We start from the raw sequence: 27,617 nt of genomic DNA, 5'->3' as shown, positions 1-27,617 counted from the left end.
TACACAATTCTGACCATACTAAGCCTCCTGGTGTATATTTTGCTTTGGGAGGCTTAGTTTGGTCAGAACTGAGTATACACTTCCAGAGTTAACACTAAATACAATACTTCTGGTAAATGAGCCATGATAGCTTCTATAGGGCCGTGAAATTTTTGTGTCCCAGGCTTTTTAAACTCATCTACCCATGTACTATCAGAAACAAAAGGGGCGTATTGGGGACATGAATTTTTCCCCAGCTCTCCTACCCGAATACCTTGCTCCTATTTTTACTTGGCTTCCAAATCTCATTGGAATTTACCCACCCAACAACTGCTGCTTTTATCCCTCCCCCAACACTACCAACAGCACGCAACAGCTACCTGAGCTTCCCCACCCCTCAATTTTTCCACAAAAGCTGCCCTGTTTTGCCCAGTATCAGCATTTGCTACTTGGAATGCCTTCTAAGCATTATGTGGCATCCTGAGGAAACAAGCAGCAGCTCGCTAACATCTAATTTCTTAGTCCCAGCGGGTTAAAGACAGCCTCAACAGGCTCCCAGACTTCTCCAGAGTGTACAACGTACACTCCTGCAACATACTGTACACTCCTGCAAAAAGACTAATTTACAATGCAACAGGTCGGAAAAGCTAGAGTGAATTTCTAGACTGTATTTCATTGGAACGACAAAAATGGCGATTACTCGCTCGAGCGGAAAGGACTGTTGGAGGAGAGTGATTTACGAGAGAGCAGCACAAAGCCCACACAGAAATACAAATAAGACTGTGTTTTTTAACCCACTTGCGGAGCATATCGGAGAAAAATGGAAAGGAAAATGAGTAATGACAAGTATTGAGAAGAGGAGACTGGAAACATCATTCTTAATATGGAAGCAGAACAAATATTTGAGGATTGGACTCCTGCCAATCAAGAAGCCTGGGTTCCCCCCACAAAAATTTATAATTTGGAAAACAATTGGATTATATGATATGTATTGTTATAATTTGGACTAATTGATTTGATGTGTTTAATTTGGAAATATGAAATTTAATAAAAAATATTTTTAAAAACAAAACCAGAGTGTACAACGTACCAATGTAGAGAAGCTGAGAGGGATGCATTCCGCCCCTGAGGTTCCCCAACACCGACTATCAACACAGCAGATCTGAGGAAGCCGGATCAGACTGCATTATTCCCCACACTGGGTTCAGTCCCCACCAGTTAGACAGAAGTACAGCGGGGGGGGGGGGGGGAGCAGAAAGGAAGTTCACACACATTATAAAAGCTAGGTTTATTGAACCCTTAGGCGCAACAACAGGAGGGCTGGAGCCACCGCAGGCCCTTCCAGGGGGTGGGGAGTGATGGCCGACTGCTTTCAGAGAGGCGATCTTGTTCACTTGTACCCCTCATTTCCGAAAGAGACGGGTGAGGTGCAGAAACGGCCTGGTGTGCCTGGATGGGCAGGCAAAGGGAGCTGAGTGTGGGGAAGCCAGGGCCCTTGTGCCTTGTGGGGCTCAGGATTCCCAGAAATGGGCATCAGCCTGTGCCATCTCCAACAGATACTTCTCCAGGACTTCAGCATCTTCACGGAAACGGTCGCGGAAAGATTTGATGAGCCCCGCTGCACTGCTTTCGTACTGCACCAGTACGACATCTTTACCTGGAAAGCGGCGGGTAGGAGGAGGAGAAATGATCAAAGTCAGTAGATAGACCATTCCAGATGGGTGATGCTCTTTCAGGGGTATCATTATCTCGCCACTCCCTAGTGGGTCCAATTTGACAGGTGGACCCACCTATCAATCACCCGGTATCACTACAACACCAGGAGCTGGTCACTGGGACTTCAAAGTGCATCAAATAACCTCTTTGGCTGTTTGTAGACAGTCACCCCCACTTGTCCCGCTGCCCTTTTGGACATATGAAGGCCTTCAGACAGCTCCTGTTGCAAAGCATCTGGAACTGTTAAGAGCATTTGAAACTGAGCAGGATTTAACCCCTGCTCATTAGCATGCCAGCAGGGATTAAATCTTGCTGCTTCAGCTGAGGATATCTTCTCCTTCTGGGAATGGGATGCACAGCCAATGCCAGATTTAACCCTTACCTCCCACCCATCAGCTGACCTCACCAGGGACACCAGCTGATGGGCAGGTGGGCGTGGTTTGGGGAAAACGGCTGTGCAGACCAAAAGTGGGCCTGGATTTTAATCCTACACAGTTAAATTAATCTTAAATTCTGATACTTTAAAAATAAATAAGCAAACCAATATTTATGACGCCACCTTAGCCAGATTCGCTTAACAGCTGAATCAGTTCAGCTAGGAAATACCCAGCAGAGGATGACAGAATCACAGAAAGGTAGAGTTGGAAGGGACTCCCCAGGGGCGTCATTCATTCATACTTTTCAAGTTCATACATTTCACGATTTTTTTACATTTCACTATTTCGTCAATCATTTTGACATTTCAAAACTTTACTTCCTTCCCCCACTTTCTGCGGTTCCTTAAATTTATTTTTACTATCTTCTGCATATCCAAATTAACTTAATTTGTTCATTTATTCATCTTCTTTAAATATATACTCTTATAAAACTGAAGGTTGCTACAATAATCCTGCCAATGTTTTTATCTGTTTATAATTCATCTGTAAATATTCAATAAACCATTTCTGTTCTTTTATAAAAGATTTTTTATCTTGATTTCTTATTCTTCTGGCAAGTTTCACCATTTCTGCTTATCCCATAAGTTTTTGTATCCATTCTTCCTTTGCTGGGACTTCTGCTTCTTTCCATTTTGGGGCAAGTAACATTCTTGCCGCTGTAGTAGCATACATAAAAAAGTTTCTATACATTTTTGGTAGTTCTGTCCCTATAATTCCCAAAAGAAAAGCTTCTGGGTTGCTATTTTTACAAAGGTTATTTTAAACATCATATGTGTAGGTCTTGTAGTAAGGTTAAAGCTTACTGGGAAATGATATATAATGAAATGAAAAGGATGTTTAAAACAACCCCCGAGGGTTATCTAGTCCAACTCCCTGCAATGCACGAATCTTTTTCCCAGTGCGGGGCTCAAACCCACGACCCTGAGCTTAAGATGTGCTCTACTGACCGAGGAGATATGCTCACCGCTGCTCTTACCTTCCAGGCGGGTGTTTGCTTGGACAAACAACTTGCGCTCTTCCTTGCGCAGCAGCACAGTCTTGCGCAGGCTCAGGAAGCGCTGGGGCTCCTCGTCCGTCACCGCAGAGTACGTCTCGTAGAGGGTGCGCCCACCCGCCACATCCGCTGTGGACTTCAGCACCTTTGGAACAGAAGAGCAGCACCCTGCTGGGTCAGCCTCTCTCTCCCCCTAAGGGAAGAGAGGCCCTGGGCCAGTCCTTCCCTCCCTGGCCCTTACCTGCAGTTTGCGGAGAAAGTGCTCCAGCGCAGGTTTCCCTATTGTGGTGATCTTGCTGCGGTCCAGGGACACCACTGCATCGGGTTTGCCGTCTCTGCCTGTGGTGTGTTGCAGGGATACCAGCCCCCCGCCGGCTTCCAGGAGAACCCTCAAGATGACAAAGCGCGCCTGCATGTGGGCCTGCCGTGGCAGGAAGGCAACACAAGGCCATTTAGAAAAAAGGAGCTTTACTTCGATATAGGATTACAGCGGCAAGACTTTTATACGCACAAAAATGGAAGGACTCGCCATTACCCACAATGGAGGAACGGCTGTTGAAATGACTGGGTTTAGCCGAGGTGTCGACATGTTTAATCAGAGAAAAGTCACTGCCAACATTTACTAAAGACTGGAAAACTTCTTAGAGACTTTTTGCGTGAGAAAGAAACCCAAATGACATTTGGGTTTGAGGACTCAATATAATGTTGGTTTACAGAAAGTGGATTTGTTGGGTGTTATCTTGGAGTGGGTGTGCTGAAAAATTTATACATAGAGTTCTTTTTTTTCTGTTTCACCCCACCCTCTTTCTTTCTCTCTCTTTTTCTTTCTCTCTCTTCCTATCTCTTCCTCTCCTTTTCTGGTCTGTGTTTTAATTAAGATTAGCCTTTGAGAGAAAAACGATATTGGATATTAATTTTTGGATTCCTTTTTCAAAATTTTAATAAAATCTATTTTTTTTAAAAAAAGGAGAGGAGCGGAGACAAGGAATTCTCAACTGAGACTGTGAAGCAATGACTCTCAAGTCCAGACAGACAATAGGGGGCAGGGAACTAACCTTTCCTCCGGGCCAAATTTACCAGGTGGGTAAAGGTTACCCACTTGCCATCCCCCTGATGCCACAGGCCTCTCCTTCCCACCCAGGGATATCTTTCCTCTACCCATTCCAGCATCAGGACCGCACCTGCCGCCATGTTCCGGACTCCGGGGTGTAGAACTCCAGCGCCAGCAGCCCGGCACGCACCATGTTCAGCCAGTTAATGTAGATCACATCCTCAGCATCTTCTCCTTCCAGTTCAAAGATCCTTGTGGGCAGAGCAGGAAGAGGAAGGATTATCACAGCAAAAGGGATGGGAGGCGGGGGGTCAGAGCTGCCACCGCCTCATAATAAAACACATCCGGGTTTGCAAAGTGCCCTTTCCCCCCCCCCTGGCGATTCAAGTTGTAGGGGGGCAGCCAGAACGTCAGAGAACTGAGGTGGGAGCTATTAACTAACTCTCTTGCCTTGGTAAAAATTGCCTTTTAAATATTGTGCGATGACTTTGGCTAGCTGGGAGGAACATAAATTCTCCCCATGAATAAATAAAATATCCTGAAAGGCAGCATAAAAAAAAACAACCTAACAAAAACTTAGCAGTCAAGTTTTCCCCACAGCTAATAGTTTTGTCCAAAACAAGGATGCAGGCCAGGGGGCCAAATGGAGCTCTCCAGAACACTCTATGTGGCCCTCGGAACTCTCTACAAGTCCCACCTGCTCACCAGGCCTGCTTCGCACCTTCCTTGAGACTTTTAGCCTGGCTGGGAATTTGTCCTTGAACTCTGACAATGCCTTTTGGATGGGCAGGGAAGAGTGGATGTAGAAACCAGCTGACCTTACCAAGTAAAACTTGCATCCACTGCCCGTCCCCCTTTTGCCTCTGGCCATGCCCATCACTGGGATGCAGGCCCCAAAAGATTGCCCAGAAGGAAACCTGGCCCTCAAGATGGAAAAAGGCTTCCCAGTCCCAGTTTAAAATCTTTATTATCTGAAATAAAAGCCCCTCTCAGCCACAGCCTGGGACTTTGGGGGTCTTGCCTGCTAAGGGCTCCATCTTGTGCTTCTCCTCCCCCCCCCACCCCACATGCCGCTGCTACCTCAGGACCTCACCCCAAGACCTCCTTGTTCAGGCACAGGTACAGCCCCACACACTCAGCCCGACACTCCTCGTAACTCGATGCAACGTTCGAAAACTTGCTGTCCCATGTCTCACCGCCTCGGTACCAGCTTCTAATCTATGGGGATAGGAGAAGAGTGAAGGGCCAGACAGCTGCGGGTGTCTTGGACAAGTGAACTGAGTCAGCTGTCTTAGGGGAGCAGCAGCCCTGTCCTCCTGATCTTAAATGGTCACCTGCTCTGCTCTGCTCTGGACCAGATCGGTGGGCGGGGGTTGATTTTCTAAGTCAGCCAGAATCTGCATAAAACAGAGCTATGGGCTTGCTTTCCCCCTCCTCCTCCCTTCTTCCTTGTGTGTCGTGCCTGCTAGTTTTTAAGCCTGAGGCTATGGGTTGTTGTTGTTATTTTAAAGTTGCTCTTCCAACATTTTTGGCTAAAAAGTAGGGTTAGGTTTTTTAAAATATAATAGCTGTCACATGAATTCTGCACCTTAAGGGGCAAAAATGCTGATCCCACAGAGAGGAAGCGAAAAACCACATTCTATATTGTAGAATAATACAGTGGTACCTCAGTTTTCGAGCGTCTCAGAAGCTAAACGTTTCAGTTTTTGAACGCCGGAAACCCAGAAGTAAATGCTTCCATTTTCGAACACGCCTCAGAAGTTGAATGGCTTCCACTGCGTTCCCACCCCCCAATTTTATCTATTGGTTTTGCAGGCCGCCCTTTGCGCCTCGGTTACTGAACATTTTGGAAGTCAGGCGGTCTCCCGGAACGGATTACGTTCAACAACTGAGGTACCACTGTATATCAGTGTAAGATATACAAATCATTATAATTTATTCTGCATCTATTGGTTACAGAGAAGGGCCATGAGCTACACAGGGGGCTGATTTCCTCCACCACCACAAAAATCCTCCCAAGTTCTATTCCGGAATTTAGGACTTAAGCACACATGTGCTTTCCAACTCATCTGTTCCACCATGAGGGCTAGAAACCTGGGGTGCCCTTTTCCCCCTATTTCTTTAAAAAGAGAACTAACTTGTGATTCAAAGGACACTGAACTCTAGGTCTCATGCAGGAACTGCCCAAGTGGTGCAAAGGACAATAAACAAGGGGGGGCGGGGACTTCTTTAAGAAGTCACAAGCCCTTCTAATCCTCACAGGAAACATGTGAAGGCTTTACCTGTTCTCCTGTTTCTGGGTTGATCACTGCCTCGTGGTCAAAGTTGAAGGCCCCCGAGTCATCCTGCCAGGACAAAAGAGAGAGTGCTCAAAAACTGAGGCTGCTCATAATGAAGGACAGAAGCAATTATTGTTGGAGGGAATGTGGGCAACAAGGATCTTCCATACAGATATACTGGGATTCCCTGAGAATAGCTGCATATTGGAATTTGATATTTAAATGAATGAATACTGTAAAGTCCATTGGTTCTTCTTATTCCCAATGAGCATGGAAAGGGGGTCATGAGGAATCGGTATATAAAATGTTAATGGCTTTCATGTAATGGGCTGCTCGATGAGAAATTGCAAAATCCTGGAAGCTGGCGGTCAACTTAAATTTTGAGGAATCGCCCCAGAGACTTTTGCATGCTGCACTTGCAGGTAAATTGGCGTGCAATATGAAACTGGCCAAAGGAAAAGCAAAAACTTTTGACTTTTTTCCTAGCTGGGGAGCCCACTCATGGAATACACTAAGGGGCATAATACAAGGTTTTCCTCTTTCATCTGCCTTCCTGAGACTGTGGAACACAGGCTGAAATGGCTTCTGTCCTCTGACACCCAAATTTCTTCTGCTTTGGATATCTTCAAAAGCTTGGTTTTTTTGGGGGGGGGAGGGGTTAGGTGCCCACCTGGACAAAGAGCTTCCCGCTGCCGTGACCCAGGAGTTCATGGAGTCCAACTTGAACCTCGAAGGAAGGCCCCTTCCACTGGATATAGAGATCCTGCAAGAGGATTTGTAAATAAATAAAGTTGGCTGTTTCATTATTCCCCCCAGAGTTTGGGACAAGCATTTTTAAAAATGCTTTAAAAATCAATGAAGAATCCTTGCATGCCCCAATCCTGCAACAACCCCCCACCCCATTTTCCCTGCCCCTCCCCAAAAATACACCCCCTCCCCCAGACACACACACACCTTGTCCTCTTCTGCCAGGAACGTCAGCTTCTCCTTCTGCGTGGAGTAGGCCACAGCCAGCACATTCCCCAGCGAGACGTTCTTGAAGCCATCCGTCTGGCGGATGTCATCATCTGGGAAAGGGGGAGAAACAGGCAGGATCTGCTAAAACTGGGTTCTGCGGGGCTAGAGCTTCACTTTGCACCTCTGGTTCGCAAATCACAGGCTTTGCTCCCGCCCCCTCCCCCGCCCCAACGACTCAAAAGGGCGGGAGAAAAAGCGATGTTTTGCAAGCAACACTGCAGAGCAGGGAAGCCCACTTGCTGACACCCGGGTCAAGTGGGATCGCTCTTCCTCCTCATGGGCGGGAGGTAATCCTGCTTAGTGCTGAGCTGGGGGTGTGCTGAGCTCGCCCATAAACTCCAGCCTCGTGCTTAGCAGGATCAACCACCCTTCGCATCAGGATCACAGGGGCTGCCTTAAAGCGCCTTTCAAAGGGGCTATTTGAAACAGCAAGTGCTTCTCTCACTGGGAGGAGACTCCTTCTACCCCACCAATGCCCACAAGGAAGCATACAAGATGCTTCAAACAGTACCTATGAGCAGTTATTTCACTGCTGTTCATCAAGGGCTAGCGCAGATTCAATCGCTCTACTTGGGTTGTCAGCGACTTTCGCTTCCTCTTCCTATTCACTTACCAAACGGCAATTCCTGGTCCTGTTATTTATTCTAGCTATGTTTAGGCCTGTGCTAGGACAGGGGTATGTTCCTACCGGCTTCTCACCAGCTCTTCTTGTCACTCTATTCCTTCCGGCACCCTTTTGTATTTTGTTTCCCCAGAGATGATAGTCCAATTTAGGAAGCCAAGCCACTGACCAAGAATTTAATTTGGCCCTGTTCCAGGATACTCCATTCCATCCTGCCCCCCACCCTACCGTCCCTTAGTCACAGAACATGCTTTGTTCTCACTGGGCTGCTTTGGGCCCCTTGTTCTCACCCTGGAGTCTTTCCTCCTCTCCCACCCATTTTTTGGTATTTTCATAGTCCTTTTTACAGGCCCCGTCAATGGCAGGGAAGGGAGAAAATGAGCGTTTCGCCAGCCCTGTGAGCAGCACTTCAAGGCAACACTTCTGGAGTTTCTCCTGCTGCTATCTTGTCAAGGTAGGATAACAACAATTTTATTATTTGTACAGTAGTACCTCTGTTTAAGAACTTAATTCGTTCTGGAGGTCTGTTCTAAACCTGAAACCTTTCTTAACCTGAGGTAGCACTTTAGATAATGGGGCCTCCCGCTGCCGCTGCGTGATTTCTGTTCTCATCCTGAGGTAAAGTTCTTAATCCGAGGTACTACTTCCAAACACTGTAACCCAAAGTGTTTGTCACCTGAAGCATTTGTAACCTGAGGTACCACTGTACTGTGTCCATCTGACCAGGAAGCGACTCTTCAAGGTCTCCCCCTCCCCGCCTGGAAATACTGGGGATTTGACGTGGCACCTTCTGTATGCCAAAGGGAGATCCTTGACCACCAAGTCCCAGCCCTTCCCCACGGCCTGCCACCTTCCCCCCCAAACCTGCCACCGACCAGATCCTCACAATTTGGGATGTTGATGCCGGCAGGGATCCCGCTCCCGGCAAAGGTCAGCACGTCAAGCGAGGTGAAGTCGGGCTTCAGGAAAGTGTCTTTCTCGAAGGCGCGAGGCCACGGCAGCTCCTCCAGCAACCGCTCAGCCGCCGCCACAAGACGAGCGAACTTCGCACTCATGGCCTTGTTCACAACCGCAACGAAGCCTGGGGGGGGGGGAAGGGTGGAGAGGCACTGTGAGGAAGCCCAGTCTTAAGGGCCTCCATTTCTGGCCCCACCCCCATTCCTGCATTGCAGGGGGGTGGACTAGAACACCCTTGGGGTCACTTCCAACTCTACAATTCTATGATCATCTCACCAACATGTCTCTTGGCTGCTGTCTCCCCACAGGCCAAGCCTATGAAATAGTCCCCAAATTCTACTTGCAAGAGCAGAAAAGACTTTTGGTGTGACGATCTGTGGCTAGCTCAGTTGGCAGAGCGTGAGACTCTTAAGCTCAGGGCGGTGGGTTAGAGCCCTGCGTTGGGCAAAAGATTCATGCATTGCAGGAGGGTTGGACTAGATGACCCCCCAGGGGCCCTTCCAACTCTGCAGTTCTATGATTCTGTGGTCTCTTCAAAAGAGAGGGGGGCCCATGTGTCCCCCTTCTGGGGCGAAACAAAGAATCTCACTGGATGCGGAGATGGCATCCTCCTAGAGTCTCCAACCCTGCCTCCACCCAGAGCAGGGTGATGCCTTGAGAGAGGGGTGGAGAAACATTTTTGGCCAGAAGGCTGCTTTCCCTTTGGGGGGGAGCACATGCAGGGGCAGTTAGGACCAGGGGCAAAAGTGGGCAGAGCAATGGACGTAAAAGTTACCTTTCTACAGTAAGCTAGTTTATGCGCACACTCACCCCTCTTTGCCCTCCCTCCAGGCAAGCAGGAGGCATTAGCAGAGTGCATGGACAGGTTCCAGCCAGGCAAAAACATTCAAGGAAGGTGCAATTCAGGGCTAGCAAGGGCCGAGAGCTGGGGAGGGTGAACCTCAAGGGCCAGACAGAGAGGCATTTGGCCCTTGAATCTGAGGTTGCCCTGTCTCCAGGTTAAGGCTAACCCAACAGCCCAGACCCCAAACTTCCCCCTGCACAGGCAAAGTAGTAGTAGTAGTAGTAATTTTATTATTTGTACCCCACCCATCAGACTGGGTTGCTCCAGCCACTCTGGGCTGCTTCCAACAAATATAATTTGCGTCTGGGGGGGGGCGTTGAGGGGTGGCAAGGGTGGGAGAACAATAATGCTGGGAACTTTAATCATTGTTATCCTTATACTGAGAGGGCTTCAGGGCAGGGATGGGGAGAGACGGGGAAAGCAAAAGAGGGCATCGAATGGTCAACGACTGGCGTGAGATCGTACTACTCGCAGGTGGGGAATGGGGACATTGAGCTAATACAGTACCTTCAAATTCCCCACGGGAACCATAGGGATCTCGGTAGCTTTCGATGAAACCTATATAGCTGTGGACACAAATGAATAAATAAATAAACGGTGGGGAGAGAGAGGTTCTTTAGGTTAGCTATACCTGGGGCAACTGTTACTCTTCGCCCCAATCAACAAGGGAGGGTGGGGTAACACTCCCTATTTTCCCAGTTCCTGGGAAGCAGCATTCATTCAGAACACACCCTGAATCTGGATTAAGAGACTCCACTGATCTGTGCAGCCCCCCAGACTCACCTCTCCACGATGGGCCCCTTGTCGCGAATCCAGCAGCGGGAGCCTTCCTTGTGGGCCACGATGGAGCCTTGCGTGAAACTGGCGATGTAGTGAGACAGCATTTCCGCCTGCGTGGGGTTGGCTGCGTGTCGCTAGCAGGGAAAGAGGAGAGGGTCTGGACTCAGGCCCAACCAGCCTGAGGCAGATTCGCCCAGCCCTCGATTCTCACCACCTGCCTTTCCCACCATCCCCTAGAACGCAGCTGCTCATATGCCTTGATCTTTTTATTTTATTTTATTTTTTTAAGGAAAGATGTCAAATGGAACAGGTCAGCAGTGGCCACAGCATTCAACTTCTGGATAATCTCAGCTGTGGTTTATACAACAATACTCAAGGGCTGAGTCTTTCCATATGAACCTATCCAGTCCCTGAGATCATTCTCTGAGGCCCTTCTTCATGTGCCTCCTCTTTGAGAGGTCTGGAGGGTGGCGACACAAAAACAGGCCTTCTCTGCGGTGGCTCCCCGTCTGTGGAATGCTCTCCTCAGGAAAATTTGCCTGGCACTTTCATTATACACCTTTAAGCACCAGGCAAAAACGTTCCTCTTCAACCAGGCCTTGGACTGACTGAAATCCAATGCCCTTTTAAAATATATTGGGGAGGGGAAATTATTGAGTTGTTTTTGTTATGTACAGTGATACCTTGGGTTAAGAACTTAATTCGTTCTGGAGGTCCGTTCTTAACCTGAAACTGTTCTTAACCTGAAGTACCACTTTAGCTGATGGGGCCTCCTCCTGCTGCTGCACCACTGTCGTGCGATTTCTGTTCTCATCCTGAAGCAAAGTTCTTAACCCGAGGTACTATTTCTGGGTTAGCGGAGTCTGTAACCTGAAGCGTCTGTAACCTGAGGCACCACTGTATTTTGTGTTTTCATATTGAGATTTTATGTTGTGAACTGCCCTGAGGACTGTGCGAATAGGACAGTATGTAAATTTAATAAATGACAACAGCAACAACAACAACAGGTCTCTAGATCTCATGGATACGCTTTGAAGAGAACAGGCCAATGCATGCTGAAGACTTAGGGTCACACGTGTTGCTAAAGGTACAGCTGCCACCAAAAATGATGGACATGCCACATATGTTCCCTGCCTGTAACCTGAAGCAGTGCTTAAAATCCTGCACTGGGGTCTCAGTTCCCTGCCTCCACTCCCCATCACAGGGGCAGTCCAAGGTGAGCCAGGAAAGCCCGCCCCCTTCCCCCTCACCTGGGCTTTCTTCAAGTTCTCCACAACCTTCTCCAGAAGCGGGGAGTAATCTCCTCGTGTCACAGTGAAGAAGCAGCCGCCAAACTCAAAACATTTAATCTTGGCCGACATGTCAGCGTCAAGCTGAGAATCTGGGTGGAAGAGGGGAGGAAGGTAAACTTTGCAAGGGCTGTGGGAGTGCACGGGGTGTGTGTGTGCAGGAAGTCCCAAGCGTGGATTAAACAAGGCTGCGCAGCCAAGGGCAGCCCCCCCCCCCCCCCCGGCAGAAGCTGCCTGGGTTTCCAATTTGCAAGTGAGTACACAAGAAGGGCCCTGCTGGAGTAGGCCAAAGGCCTATTTACTCCAGCCTGCTCTCCTCCTCACAGTGGCCATACAGGCCACACAGAGGGCATGAGCGCAACAGCAACTCTCCACATTTGTGACTCCTAGCGACTGGCATTCAGAGGCATCCTGGCTCCAACAGGGGAGGCAGAACATCCTCTGCAAATTTGTCTGTTCTCTTTTTTAAAGTCATCCAAGTTGGTGGCCATCCCTGCCTCCTGTGGGAGCACATGCCATAGTTTCAACTATTCGTTTATTAATTTTATTTTGTAAAATGTATATGCCACTTAACTGTAACCCTCCAAAGCCACACATTGTGTGAAGAAGTATTTTCCTCTTGCCTGCCCCAAATCTTTAGACATTCAGCTTCACTGGGTGGTTCCGAGTTCCAGTAATAATGAAAGATAACACAACCTCCACTTTTTTCACACCATGCACAATCATTTTCACCTCTATCGTGTTTTCGCTTTTTATCTGAACTAAAAGTCCTAAATGCTGTAACCATCAACAAGGGAACTGCGCCAACCCCTTGAACATTTCAATTTCCCTTTTATTTAATGTTTTCTCCCGCTCCACAGCTTCCTATCAGAGGGAGGCAAGGCAACTAGAGAACTGCAACTGCAGCACACAGGATTGCAATTGCAACCTTAAGAAACCTGCCCTGTGTCAGCATCACTGATTTCAACAAGTACTGGCAAAGGAAAACTTCCAAGTTTAGAGAAGTTCCTCCAACCTGGTTACGTGGCGGATATTCCCCAGGTGAGTTAACTGATGGGTTGCTTTACAATCATGGAGGACTCATCTTCTTCTCTGAGAAAGCACCGCCAGACAGGTATTTTCAAACTGTGCCTTTCAAAAGGTTCAAATTATTTCATGTGCTTATTGTAATCTGGGAATGCTATTAGAGAGCAAGTGTGGCATAATGGTTAGAGTGTTGGACTATGACCTGGAAGAGAAAGGTGGTCTATGAACAACAACAACAACAACAACGCAATCACTGGCCCTAAGCAAGGAGTGCTGTGAGCATGCCAGGAGCGGGGTTTGGTCTATGCGACCAAAAAAAAAACGCTCTTACCATCTGAAAGCACCGAAGCCAGACGAACCTCATAATTCACTTTGTCATCTACCTTCGTCTTAAAAAGCCTTGTGTTGTAAGCACTGATGTTCTGGGGAAAGAGTAAAAGAAAGTGAGAGGATGGAGTTGTGAAAAGCAAAACAAGCTGCCCTATTGTCTGGGGTTCTCAGGCAGAGAAAGGTCTTTCCCATCACCTGCTACCTGGGGTTCTTCCCAAGGGTACATCCCTCTATAGCAGGCGAACAAAGAAGCTGCCTTACACCTGGTCAGGTTATTTGTCCATCGAGCCCTGCAAGGTTTGAGATGGGGTTTTTTCTCAACTCTACTGTGAGATGCCAAGGACTGACCAGGGGGTGACACTGCATGCAGTGCCCAGTTCTGGTGCCCCGATAAGGCCCATTCCCTTTGATGTAAACAGTGTGCCCACTAGGGCAGAGGACATGATATGGGGGACAGGAAGCTGCCTTATACTATGTCAGACTAGTTGCCCATCTAGGCTGCTCAACCCAGTGTAGAAGTGGGGTTCTTGCAGCACCTCAGAATCAAGGAAGTCCTGGGCCAGCTTTGCATCTTCTGTGGTGCAGTTTGCAGAGAAGTAAGTAGATGTGCCCTAGAGAGAAGAGAGAGGAAACACGGGATAAGCAGGATGCACCTGTCCTTGGAGTTGCCCTGGGCAACAGGACACCCCCCCCAAAAAAACCACTTGGACTACTGCAATGTGCTCTACGTGGGGCTACCTTTGAAGGTGACTCAGAAACTACAACTAATCCAGAACGTGGCTGCCAGGATGGTGACTGGGAATGGCCAACGGGACCATGTAACATCGGTCCTGAAAGACCTACATTGGCTCCCAGTACATTTCTGAGCAAATTCAAAATGTTAGTGCTGACCTTTAAAGTCCTAAATGGCCCAGTATACCTGAAGAAGTGTCTCCAGCCCAGACACTGAGGGCCTTCTGGCAGTTCCCTCACTGCGAGAAGTGAGGTGACAAGGAACAGGCCTCCTTGGTAGCGTCACCCGCCCTGTGGAACGCCCTCCCATCAGATGTCAAGGAGCTAAACAACTATTTGACTTATAGAATACATCCCAGTACAGGGAAGTTTTTAAATGGTTGACCTTTTATTGTGTTCGTAATATTTTGTTGGGAGCCACCCAGAGCGACTGAGGCAACCCAGTCAGATAGGCAGTATATAAATAATAAAATTATTATTATCAAGTGATACTTGCTAACTTCCCCCCAGAACTGAGCATGCGGATGGGTTGAGCTTGGCTCTCTGCTTCAGAGATGGGGAAACAGCCATGGGCCCCAGTCCCTTCTGAATAAACTTCTGGAGGCAACATGGCAGTGGTTGGCCAGGGGAATAGAGGGTGGAGCAATGATTGTAAATTTTACCTTTGCACAGGAGGCTAGTTTCTACAAACACAAACACCCCTCTCTAGACTCCATCATGGCAAACAAGAAGCATTATCAGGGCACATTCTAGACAGGCAAAAGGGAGGTGTACCTGGCCACAGAGCCCCAAGTGCTTTTGTGTCGGCTCTAGGGAGAACATGCGCTCTGCACAGCGGCCCCACAGGGCCTCCATCTCTTTTGGGTGGTCCGCAAACGCCTGGCTCGCCCACACCAGCTGCTTCAGCTTCTCCTGAGGGCAGGAAGGCAAAAATGAAAGGATTACCAGTGGCACGCCAGCAGAACCATACGGAGCCTCCTCGCTCAACCTTGAGCCCCCAAAATACAACTCCCATCATCCCTGGCCACTGGTCCTCCTAGCTAGGGATGATGTGAGTTGTAGTCCGATAACCTCTGGGGTCCCAAGGGTGAGAAAGGTCGATATGGAGCCTCAACCTATCCGTAGGAGAGACTCCGCCCCCTCCGCAACCTCTCAACCAGTGAGATAAAAGGAGCATTCCAATTAGCTGGAAAAGATAAATGGCCCCTCCCTCTCACAGATGTCCTATCGCACCACCAGCGTTCAAAAACTCCCATTGTTCTAGGCGCACTTTGCGACAAGGAATTTCATTAATGCGAAAAGTTTCTGAGCTCTGGGTGCAGTACTAAGATTTCAGATTAAAACTTCCACTGCCGGAAGGAAAGGAGGACCTTTTTCTGCCTCCCAACTTCCAGCTGCAATCTGAAGACTGGATAAGAGAACCTCTTAAGAATATTAGGGGGCCGGGCAGGAGATGTATGGGTTTTTTCTCCCCCCACCCCACATTTTTGCAGTCTTAAGTTGAGGACTAGGCCATGTGAAAAATGAACGCAAGATATTACCGGCAGTTCATTCATTTTCGGCTTTGTATTCTTGTTACAAATAAAGTGCGCCCGGACATTCCATTGTGGCGCCCATAACCTAGGTTTAAGGAGCCATTTAGCTCCTAGCTTTCTTGTCTCAGTTTCTAACACTGCCCACTATACATACCTGTAAACCTTGTACTCACCTTTGGAAGGTTGGGCACAAATTTGGTGTCCCCGAAGGATTTGTAGTTGCCCATGTTGGCATAGAAGGCGGCAGCGTAAACCAGGAAGGCCTGCAAGTAGCAACAGTCGTGAGAGCCTCTCCCTCCCCCTTAGCCATATTTTTTAAAATCACACCCCTCAAAAAATAATATTATTTTTTTTACAAACTTGGAATTGGGAATCTATAAAACCAGAGAGACCATATAACTACCTTCAGACAAAGGATACAGTCCGCCTGCAGGCAAATTAGCCCAGTTCTAGAAACTCCCCACTAAACCAGTTTTATCTAGCCTTTCGGATCTCCAGATGTTGTTGAAAATCTGTTCCAAGAGTGGGAATCGTTTTTCAGCCTGAGGTCCACATTCCCTTCTGGGCAACCTTTTGGGAGCCACGTGCCATTGGTAGGCGGAGTCATAGACAAAAGTGGGTGGAGCAATGAATGTGAGTTTTACCTTTCCACAGCAGCCCACTTTCTTCTTCTTTTAATTTGGTTTTTTTATGGATTTTTTTTAATGCAAAAAAATATAATTACATCTGCAATAGATGTACCAATTTGGCTACGTATGGACATATAGCACTTACATTAAATGAAACAGTCCCTATTTTAACTTGTAGACTAAGTTATGAGAGAATGAATGCCAGAGCGGTCACAAATAGTGATGTTAAATTCTCAAGAATAATCTTTTGGAGAATATTCTTGAGAATATTCTCCAAAAGATTATTACCGAGAATTTAACATCACCAGTCAGAAATACATTATGATGTACAATAACGCAGAGTAGCCCAGATTATAGACATTCACTCATATGCCCTTCTCTATCCTCTATCCCAGCGAGCAGGAGGCATTATCAGAGTGGAAGAGAATACTCCACTCCAGCAAAAACACTCAAGGAGGATGTGAAACAAGGCCAATGAGGGGAGCGGCCTGGGGAAGAGTTGCAGGGGCCAGACAAAAAGGCCTGGAGGGCCGCATTTGGCCCCCAGATCCTGCTCTTTTTCCAGCTTAGTGCCATGCCTGAGCTGGGCATCATGATTTGTTTTCCCATCAAAAAGTCCTGAGAACTTTCAGGTGTAAATTCCTCTACTATGTACCCCCACCCTCATCTCACCATTTCCCCCTAAACTAAAAAGCACAAGTTTCATGTGCTTAATTCATAGGAACGGTTCTCCAGACCCCTCCAGGCTTTTTACAACATCTCTTTTCAGAGAAGGCCAGCAGAACGTTCCAAACACAACAGACACAGTCCATTCAGATGCTCACAATGTGGCTTGCTAAATCTAGATATGCAGGAGTCTTTGGCATAGCGCCCTTCGCTCCTCCCTTTGGGGCAGGAAGCCTCTAACTAACCACAGTTTCCTGTGCTGTCCGACTCAAGAAACAATGATTAACACTTTGTCATGAGCCAGAAAACTGCAGTATTTTTCGCTCCATAAGACGCACCTGACCATAAGACGCACCTAGTTTTTAGAGGAGGAAAACAAGAAAAGCCAGCAAGAGCCGCAGACACGCTCGCTCGGCGCAGCTCTTTAAAGATAGAGCAACTCTTGCTGGCTTTTCTGGGAGGTGGGAGAAGGGACTGATGGGCTGCCCTCCGTCCCTTCTCCCACCTCCCTGAAAAGTCAGAGCAAGCTGCGCAGCTATCGCTGAAGCCAGCACATCAAGAGGGAGAGCTGCGCAGCGCCTCTTGTTGTGCTGCCTTCCCAGCGAAGCAGGATGAGGGACAGAAGTTAGCCCTTATGGAGCCCCTTCCGTCCCTCATCCTGCTTCGCTGGGAAGCCAGCAGACCAAGAGGCGCTGCACAGCTCTCCCTCCTGCTGTGCTGGCTTCAGCGATAGCTGTACAGCCTGCATTCGCTCCATAATATGCACACACATTTCCCCTTACTTTTTAGAAGGAAAAAAGTGCTGTCTTATGAAGCGAAAAATACAGTAAACCGACTTCTAACCAAGGCTTCTTCTGAAGCTGGCAACCATATTTTCTTGGTTCATACACAACGGGGAGCTACGATGGACGCTTCCTGCTTTAACTGCGGCTCAAAGGAAGAGCAAAGAAAGGGGGCTGAGGAGGAGGGCGAGGGGCTTGTGCAGTTCTTGGCTAAGTACCGTATTTTGTGCTCTAGAAGACTCACTTTTTCCTTCCTAAAAAGTAAGGGGAAATGTGTGTGCGTCTTATGGAGCGAATGCAGGCTGCGCAGCTATCCCAGAAGTCAGAACAGCAAGAGGGATTGCTGCTTTCACTGCACAGCGATCCCTCTTGCTGTTCTGGCTTCTGAGATTCAGAATATTTTTTTTGCTGTTTTCCTCCTCCAAAAACTAGGTGCATCTTGTGGTCTTGTGCGTCTTATAGAGCGAAAAATACGGTAAGTGTGATCATCCAAACACAGCTGAGTAGCCAGAATGTGGAAGAGAACCGGATGGACAAACCTCGCAGGACACATGCTGTCTCTAGTACCTGATACTCCTCGTCTGAGAGGCCGACCGAGTGCGCCACCTCGCCTAACTGAGTCGGGTCCTGGGACCGAAAGATCCGTGAGAGGAGGGCATAGATGGCAGGCGCTTCTGGGGAGGTCTGCTGCAGCACCACCAGCCCCCCGTACCAACAGGCCCGCGACAGGTAGTGAGCGTACAGCCTTTCCTCCGCAGATAAGAGGTGGAAGGCTTCGGCACAGTCCAGCATTGCGACGCCAATATCATTGGGCAGAACATACTGGGGATCCACCATCCTGCCAAACTGGGGAGAGAGAGAAAGAGAAAGAGCCATTAATACAGAACTAACCTTTCAGTGCTAACAAACGAACTTCAAGTTGCATTGAAGACATCAAACCTAAAGCAGGCAGAATGAATGAATTTCATTATAGATGATGATGATGATAATAATAATAATAATAATAATAATAATAATAAAGTAATATTATAGAGTTAGAAGGGTCTCCTTCAATACAGGAATCTCAGCTAGATCATCTATGACAGAAGGCCGTCCAACCTCCGCTTAAAAACCTCCAGTGAAGGATAAAAGTAAAAGGTAAAGGTAAAAGGTAAAAGGTAAAGATAAAAGGTAAAGGACCCCTGGATGGTTAAGTCCAGTCAAAGGCAACTATGGGGTTGTGGCGCTCATTTCACTTTCAGACCAAGGGAGCCGGCGTTTGTCCACAGACAGCTTTCCACCCGGTGCCCGGTTTAGCATGCAGGAGTTTCATGTGTTCACAAGAACCTCTGCAGTCAGATGTCACCACCCAGTCTTCAAACTGGACCTTTTCCACCACTGACAAGGCAGATACATCTACCCACTAATTCACAATTACATGCAAAGCTCAATCCTGAAAGCTCATTCATATTGCCACTGACCCACAGCCTGCCTCCTCCCAGCTTATAGCCAGTCCCTGCCACCGCCCTTCTGCAACAGCAGCAGCTCACCTGCCTCTCTTTCTAGCTGCCTCCAACTTCCTGACACGCCCCCTTCTTTCCCCCATTCATAGCTTCGAACATGGGGAAATGCCCCCTGCGATACAGGCAGCCAATCCCTGAGCCTCCCTGAGAAGAACTGATGTCTAGCTGCCCGCCCCTAAGTCCTTTCCCCACACCAGTGATTGGTCCAGATTTAAAAATAAACAACTGTAGTCCCATTGTCCCTCCCCTAAAGTCCACAATACCCTTTTAAGTCACTCAACTTACGTTTTTCAAACAAGTGATTCTAGCCACTCCGAGTCTTTGGGACAGGTAAGAAGGATGCACAAAATCTACCACTCTGAATAAAAAGGAGTTTTCTGTAGAACCTCAAGCACAGATAGTCAACATGGTGCTGTTCAGACTGTGCACATAAATCGCATTTGCAAGATCTAAAGCAGGGGTAGGCAACCTAAGGCCCAGGGGCCGGATGCGGCCCAATCGCCTTCTCAATCCGGCCTGCGGACAGTCCAGGAATCGGTGTGTTTTTACATGAGTAGAATGTGTGCTTTTATTTAAAATGCATCTCTGGGTTAATTGTGGGGCATAGGAATTCGTTCATCCCCCCCCCCCTTCAAAATATAGTCCGGCCCACCGCACGGTCTGAGGGACCATGGACCAGCCCATGGCTGCAAAAGGTTGCTGACCCCTGCTCTAAAGGTTATTATTAATAATGACGGCAGTGCCTCTGGGAATGTGCAGAGTGCCCGTGAGAAAGCACAGCCAGCTCCATAAACTGTTTTGGGGCCCATCAGCTTGCCACAAAACAGCGAGCAAGCATAGGCTTAGCCCTTCACCCCCAAATGCATCTGAGAACATGAGACTTAATGCCTTTAAGATGCTTTTGAACTCTGCCTTCCATTTTCCTGACTGCCGTTGGCCATTCTGTTTGGGAGCTGATGGGAATTGGAGTCCAGCGACTATGTGGAAATTGCCATGTTGGCTACCCCTGCCTCAAAGGCTAACATATGGCACAATATCACAAGTACATATACCACAGGGGTTTGGGTATGTGTCGAACAGTGATGCCAAAGGGAAATACAGAAAGCCCAGGAAAGGAATCCCACTGAATTGGAGCCAGTCCTGGTCACATCCTGCACCAGGCTCCACCGCCATGGAGGACCCCAAGCACACCCTGGAACTTTTGGTGCCTCCGCAAGACTCCATCTGGGAGGACCACTTGCTCCCCAGCCCCACTGGATCTCCTGGTCCCTCCCCACCAGGCTGTGCCCTCTCACACTGGGCCCTCACAAGCTCCTCTCCACCATAGTGTGAACCTTCAAAGACCGTGCAATCCCATTTCAATCTCTGCTCCTGCCGTTAGAAAAAGAGGAAGGGGAAATGGGCTGGGCTGGCTAGCTACTTTCTTTGTCGCCTTAAGCGTGGAATGTTGCATCAGAAATGCGGGCACCCGCCCTGCACCAAGTCGGTCCATCTAGCCTAGTATTTACACAGGCTGGCAGTGTTAGAAACTCAGACATCTAAGCTAGGCACCAATGGCTTCTTAAACCAAGGTTACAGTCGCCAAAATGGAATGTCTTGGGCAAGACGGCTTGAAAGTCTTATTTTTCAAAGGATGATCTGGCTGTGATTGATTATCAGTTAAACATCTGGCTAGTTCAGATGACAACCTTGACCTAGGTTAAGAGCTCTGAGAACTAAAAGAAGAAAAGTCACTTGATCCAGGGACAGTCCACACACACACACACACACGCCAGTTCCTACCTCTTTTTCTTAAGGGTGACATGGACTGTTCCTAATGTAGGAGTATTCTTCAAAACTGAGAGCAGGGCAGTGGGGTGGATAAGTGAAGACAAGCTACAACGATTAAGTAAAACATTGTTCATTGCCCCTGCTCAGGCTGCACAGAAAAAGCATTTTGGTTCCTGGAATTCATTCCGATTGAGCAGATTAAATATAACTGATAGAATTCTACAGGGTGCGGTTTTAGTGTGTGAAAACTGTCCAGATCCAGATGGCGGAGACGGCATGCGCCATCCTGGCACCCAGGCGTCTGAACTTGGTTGCAAGTGGCCTGGTGCCTGGCTAGTTTGGAACACTGCTGACAATGCCTCCTGCTTGTCTAGACAGAGAGGAGTGGGTGTGTGTGGGTGTGGGTGGGTGTTTCTAGAAACTAGCTTATTGTAGAAAAGTTTACAACTTGTGGCTCCTCCTACTTTTGCCTTTGGCCCCGCCCACCACCAGCACATGGCCCTCGGAAGGCTGTCAAAGAAGAGTCTGTGGCCCTTGGGGTAAAGTTGGGGTGGATTAGAGACCATGGGGGCTGTGGGTTCCCTTAAGCCTCTGACCCAATTTTTCCACAACTGTTGCACTGCTTCCCAAATGCAAAACACTTGGGGGGGGGGGGAGAGAAAGAAGCAACCACTTTCACCAGCCCACTGGTTTATCGAGCTCCACACAATGAACCCGGGATCTTTTGAATGCAAAGCATCTGCTCTGACCTGGGCTGAGGGTGCTGGATGACAACCTTCCTTCTCACCTGGAGCGGCTGCTTTGTGCAGGGAACAGTGGTCCCTCTTGCCTCCCTATCTTGGTGGCTTCAAGGCATTCCGGACTAAAAAAACCCTTCAGTTGTAGTTCAGAATATCTGGAGGACACCTGGTTGGCAAAGGCTAATCTACTGCTTCCTGTCCTTGGGAAACTAGAGGTGCTGGGAAGATGCAGCCAGGACCTAAAATCATAGAATCGTAGAGTTGGAAGGGACCACAAGGGTCATCTAGTCCAACCCCCTGCAATGCAGGAATCTTTTGCCCAATGTGGGGCTCGAACCCACAACTCAGGCTCTACTGCAGGGTCTCCCAAACTTGGGTCTCCAGCTGCTTGTGGACTACAATTCCCATCATCCCTGACCACTGGTTCTGCTAGCTAGGGATGATTTTATTTATTTCATTTATTGAATTTATATACCACCCTATACCTGGAGGTTGGGAGTTGTAGCCCAACAACAGCTAGAGACCCTGGGGAACCCTGCTCTACCAACTGAGCTATCTTTAGCAATGCAAAGAGTGAGCTCTTTCACCAAGCGGCAACCCCTCCCAAAGATTCACGAACCTTTGTTTACTTATTTCATCAAATTTATGCACTGCTTGGTTGGAGGGAAGAAAACCCTCAAAGCTATAGAAGCTGCCTTATACTTGCTATGCCTTATATTAAGGCCTGGGAAACCTTTTCTAATGAGAGGGCCACATTCCCTTCCATACAAAATTCTAAGGGCCATTTGCCGGAAGCAAAAATGGGCAAAGCAACAAATGCAATTTTTGCCTTTTCTGCAGCAGGCTAGTTTCTGCACATACTCAGACTGCCCCCCCGCCCCGAAACACCCCCCCCCATTCACCAACTGTGCAAGGAAGCAGCACTACCAGAGCTGAATCGGCCTTTAGTTGACATTCCTGCATTGCAGGGCGTTGTACGAGATGTTCCTTGGGGTTTCTCCCAACTCTATGATTCTATGCAGCCACCGTGCAATCAGGCAAAAACACGTGTTATGTGTGTGCACGTATGTGTGAGCAGCTAGTGAGAGGTGGAGCTTGGAGAGTTTCCAGTGCAGGACAGCGAGTCTGGAGGGTTGCAATGGGCGCCAGGCCTGCGTTCCCCCACTCCACCTGCTTTGTGCCACCCGTCCCTGTCGCTCAGCCTTGCCTGCACCGACATTCAGCAGCTCTCCAGGCATAGGAAGGTGCCTTCTTCTTCCGGATCAGATCATCGGCTCCATCTAGGTCAATACAGCCCGCACTGACCGGCAGCAGCACCGCAAGGTTTCGGGCGGGAACGCCGGGGACTGAACCAGCGACTTTCCGCATGCAAGGCGGATACAGTACTCCAGCACTCAGCCACGGCCGCTTTCCCATCTCCTTGGAGCCAGGAAGGCGACGGGGATGGGCGGGAGGGAAGCAGCGAGCGAATCACAGAATTGGAAGGGTCCCCAAGGGTCATCTAGTCCACCCCCGGGCGGCCAGCCCTCCTGCTGTGTTCTTGGACCGGGGGGGGCAAGAGGAGGCCATATGGAGACCCTGGACATATGGGATTGATTGGACCCGCCGGCCCCCCAGACCCTCCTCACCTGTTCCTTGCTCCCTCGTTGCTTCCAACTTCCTGCCCCGCCCCCTCCTCGCCCTCATTCATAGCTTCACTGTCAGACACGCCCCTGTGGCCCAGCCAGCCAATCCCAAGGCCCTTTCGGGGGGAGGACTGACGTCAACGTTGCTGGAAAAGCGGAGTCCCGCCTCTTGCTTCTTCTCCTCTCCCAACGATTGGCGGCTGCTGCTTGCTTGTTCGTTTCTGCAGAGCTATGGCCCTGCCCACTTTCTGTTTTTTAAGCTGCACGCTTACCCGCGTGGAAAGTGAGCCTTGCTGAGCGCAGGTAGATTTTTTGCTTGCATCCAAAAAGACATCGGAATGCGTGGTCAGTCTCTTACAGCTTTATCACCACCCTTGGTTGGTTGGTTCTTAATGGAGTTGCAGGAAGCTTACATCAAGCCCCTTCCAGACGTTCTGTTTATTGTGCATTCATGATTATTTGTTCTCGTGATGGCACCGGAGTGATTTCGCGCCTTCCCACTGTCGATGCTGTTTGTACCTGCAAAAGTATCAGGGCAGACGAACTGCTTCGTTTCCAATCAGTGCATGACCCTTAGCTTCCTCCTGAGATCCTTGAACTTTTCATACCACAAATGTTCTAAGGTGGGGTGTGCCCAGAAGACTGTATGTCCTGCTTTTGTCACGCTATGGCTTATGTCCCTCTGGACTGCAATAAGTAGGTAAGCATCACAATACAGCTAATAATAGTGGATCCACCACTAATGAACTATTATCGCACCAATGACATGTTGCAGAAAACAGCAGGCAAAGAAGAGTCTTTCACCTCTTACTGCTTTTTTAACTGATGGAGCAGATCGAAAGGTCGGCGGTTCGAATCCCTGCGGCGGGGTGCGCTCCTGTTGCTCGGTCCCAGCGCCTGCCAACCTAGCAGTTCGAAAGCACCCCAGGGTGCAAGTAGATAAATAGGGACCGCTTACTAGCGGGAAGGTAAACAGCGTTTCCGTGTGCGGCTCTGGCTCGCCAGAGCAGCGATGTCACGCTGGCCACGTGACCCGGAAGTGTCTCTGGACAGCGCTGGCCCCCGGCCTCTTGAGTGAGATGGGCGCACAACCCCAGAGTCTGTCAAGACTGGCCCGTACGGGCAGGGGTACCTTTACCTTTACCTTTACCTTACAGAGATGAGATGAGCAAAAGAGCTTGCTTACTCCCACTCTCCTAACACATGGATAGGCAAACTAAGGCCCGGGGGCCGGATAAGGCCCAATCGCCTTCTAAATCCAGCCCACAGACGGTCCAGGAATCAGCATGGTTTTGCACGAGTAGAATGTGTGCTTTTATTTAAAATGCATCTCTGGGTTATTTGTGGGGCATAGGAATTCATTCATTATTTTTTTTCAAAATATATTCTGGACCTCCCACAACTTCTGAGGGACAGTGGACCGGCCGGCCCCCTGCTGAAAAAGTTTGCTGACCCCTGTACTAAAAGATCTGGGAAGGGCTTTTGAAAGGTGTTAGGCCAACTCACTGACTTAACAAAACAATAAAGAAAATAGTTGCTAGCTTTCTCCTTTCTGTAGCAGAGAACCTATAAAGATAAACTAACTCTGTAGTTTAACTCAGCTTGTATTAGAAATTGTACAATTTTGATGCTCTAACCAGGTCTGTGACCGTGTAACATTTGTTGTGGTGGCTTTTAAAGCCTGGGGTTATTGTGTGCTGCAAAGCATTTGCTGTACCACACTGTGAAACTACGGCTGTTCCAGGCTGTGGCTATTTTGGGGTGGGATTCAATTACATACCAGCAAATTTTGGATGTGCTATCAGTTGATGGAGAGCTGTTGTGCAACAAACCCACTTGCCCCAGAGAGCAAACTTTTTGCATTAAGAGACAGCCAGGAAATCTGCTGGTAAGTGTGATAGCACTCACTATGAGGCAACATCATGCAAATAAATCAGGATGAATGCTGAATAAACAGGTAGTCTGGAAACACTTGGAGCACTCCTGATTTTTCATGCTACCCTCCTGACCCACAACTGACTTATGTTAAAACATTCCACAACATAGGCACAACATAGGCAACAAATACACAAATTATGGCATGTTCTAATATGGAGAAACAGGGAAATATTTGGTGCAGGATTCTTTAAAACAGGAGTGGGGAACCTTTTCACACCAGAGGGCCACAGACCCTTTTGGACAAGCTTCTGAGGGCCACATGGTACTGGTGGGCAGGGCCAGAGGGAAAAGTGGGCAGAGCAACAAATGGAAATTTTACAGTACACTAGGGTAGTTTCTGTACTGTCAATCCTCTGTCCAGCCAAGCAAGAAGCATTAAAAGGAGTTCAAAGATGCATTCTAGACAGGTAGAAACAGGTAGGGAGCGATGTTGCCTAGAGAAAGTTCCAAGGGCCAGGTCGAGAGAACTAGAGGGCCACATTCAGATCCCAGACCTGAGGCTCTACTCCCCTTCTTCAAAAAGGGCAGGAATTAAACAGCAGTAGACAGTGTCAGAAATCCTTTGGTGGTGTGTGCATGAGCAGTGGACCCCTGCTGGGGTGTGGGCCCCAGCAAATACCTGACGCTGAGGTGCACATGACACTGCCTTACATACCAGGTTTGTGTTTGACAGGTTTGAATGACAGCTACTCTGCAGGGAGGCAAGTGGGAAGGGCTTCTTCATCCCTGCTCCTTTTTAGCGCATGTAACCTGGGCCCTTCCAAATGCAACTACAAGCCATCTGTCTAGCCCAGTACTGCCTGCTCTGACTGGCAGCAGCGCTTCCATAGTTTTTCAAAGGCAGGGGCATCTTTCCTAGCTAGTCCCATTCACTGAAGATGATAAGAGGACTGTATCTGCAACCTTATGCATGCCAAAAAAAAAAAAAAGGTCTATTCCCACTGAGCTCTGGTCTCCATCGTCTTCTGAGAAAATACATACCCATAGCAGCAGCCTTAACCCAAACTGCAGTGTCCCTTTGACCAGATCCAAAGAGCAATTCACGGATGTGACGAAGACATGGCGCTGTGAGCAGATGGGAGCCAGGCGCAGCGCTGGAGCATCAGGGACATAGGGACATAGGAAACTGCCACACACTGAGCCAAGCCATTGGTCCATCTAACTCAGTATGGTCTACACCAACTGGCAGCAGCTCTCCAGGGTTTCAGACAAGGAGTCTGTCCCAATCCTATCTGGAGATGCCTTTGGGGATTGAATCTGCATGCATAGCAGGTGCCCACACACTGGGCTATGGACCTGCCCTTAAAAATAAAGCAAGATTCCAGTCCTCATAGTTCAGAACAAAGGGCCAATTTAAAAAAGAGCATGCCTTGTACCAGGGGTTGCCAACATCTTGGAGGCCTGTGGCTTGTGGGACCAGGCATAGGTTGCAACCTGCTGTATTGGCTACAACAGAACACTTCTTCAAAGCCTAATTTCAGTGGGGGCAAGGGGGACCCTGGGGGTGTCAGGAAAGGCCTCTCTGGGCACTGTTGCCTATGGGTACTACCTTGGTGGTGTCTGCCTTAGACCAAGTCAGATCGTGAGTCCATCTTCCTTAGTATTGCCTACACTGACTGGCAGCAAGCTGTCCAGGGTTTCTGGCAGGGAGTCTCTCCTAGCCCTGCTTGGAGATGTCATCAGGGATTGAACCAAAGATCTAAATGCAAATCAGCTCCTCTGCCCCTGTGGGATGGCCCTTCACTCATCATAACTGGGTAGCTGCCCAAGCCCACAGCCCGGAAGGGGGCCCAGCGCCAGTCTCCAGTGGCCCCCCTGCTGCCCACATGCTTTTCAGCTGCCTGAGCCTGTGGTGGGAACAGTGAAAAAAAAAGCAAAGAGAAAGAAGTGCAGCCTCTGCTTCCTTTGCACGTTCTTTTTGGGTGAATATTGGCAGGGGCAAACTTTGGTAATATGGCACCCTGAGCAAGGACAAAATTTGGTCCCCCTCCACCCTAAATATTTATTATTTTCACAATAATTCCTTTTGATACAGGGTTTTTTAATCTTCTAAGTAGGTGCCCACATAAATATAGGTATATTATTATTATTATTATTATTATTATTATTATTATTATTATTATTATGTGCCTCTTTGGCTCAGCATCCAGGGCAGGGGAGCTGCCTGCTCTGTCCTAAATCCAGCTGGGATTGGTGCCAGGGGCAAGTGAATGCACCATGGTGACTATGGCATGAAGAGGGGCATCTTCCTCACCCCTAGCCTATTATACCTATTAGGAAGACTTAAAAGCACTTGGAGAGAATAGTAATGCGTCGCATTAAGGAGTTATTGTGGCAGGGAGTTCCATAGGTCCTGAAGTATTAAAACAATGAAAGA

General features: G+C 48.5%; 1 protein-coding gene across 2 annotated transcripts; it reads right to left on the bottom strand.

Annotated features, from left to right (window-relative positions):
• Positions 1-1,252: 1,252 nt before the first annotated feature.
• Positions 1,253-23,381, bottom strand: DPP3 (dipeptidyl peptidase 3). 2 transcript variants are annotated; one of them, XM_081842925.1, is made up of 18 exons: positions 23,306-23,381; positions 18,233-18,511; positions 15,762-15,851; positions 14,828-14,965; positions 13,858-13,932; positions 13,323-13,413; positions 11,927-12,057; positions 10,680-10,810; positions 10,404-10,462; positions 8,982-9,176; positions 7,411-7,523; positions 7,127-7,219; positions 6,460-6,522; positions 5,271-5,395; positions 4,308-4,428; positions 3,368-3,547; positions 3,109-3,271; positions 1,253-1,636 (listed from the first exon to the last, which is right to left on the bottom strand). In XM_081842925.1, the coding sequence occupies exons 2-18, from the start codon at positions 18,500-18,502 to the stop codon at positions 1,491-1,493; spliced, it is 2,184 nt and encodes a 727-aa protein (XP_081699051.1). In that variant the 5' UTR covers positions 18,503-18,511; positions 23,306-23,381; the 3' UTR covers positions 1,253-1,490. The 2 variants fall into 2 exon arrangements, with proteins under 2 accessions (XP_081699051.1, XP_081699052.1); XM_081842926.1 differs by lacking the exon at positions 23,306-23,381 and adding an exon at positions 19,195-19,310.
• Positions 23,382-27,617: the final 4,236 nt, after the last annotated feature.

Source organism: Podarcis erhardii, assembly GCF_964252035.2.
Source record: "Podarcis erhardii genome assembly, chromosome: 15".
Lineage (NCBI taxonomy): Eukaryota > Metazoa > Chordata > Lepidosauria > Squamata > Lacertidae > Podarcis > Podarcis erhardii.
Note: the sequence above shows the minus strand (reverse complement) of the source record. Positions and strands in the feature narration are given on the sequence as shown.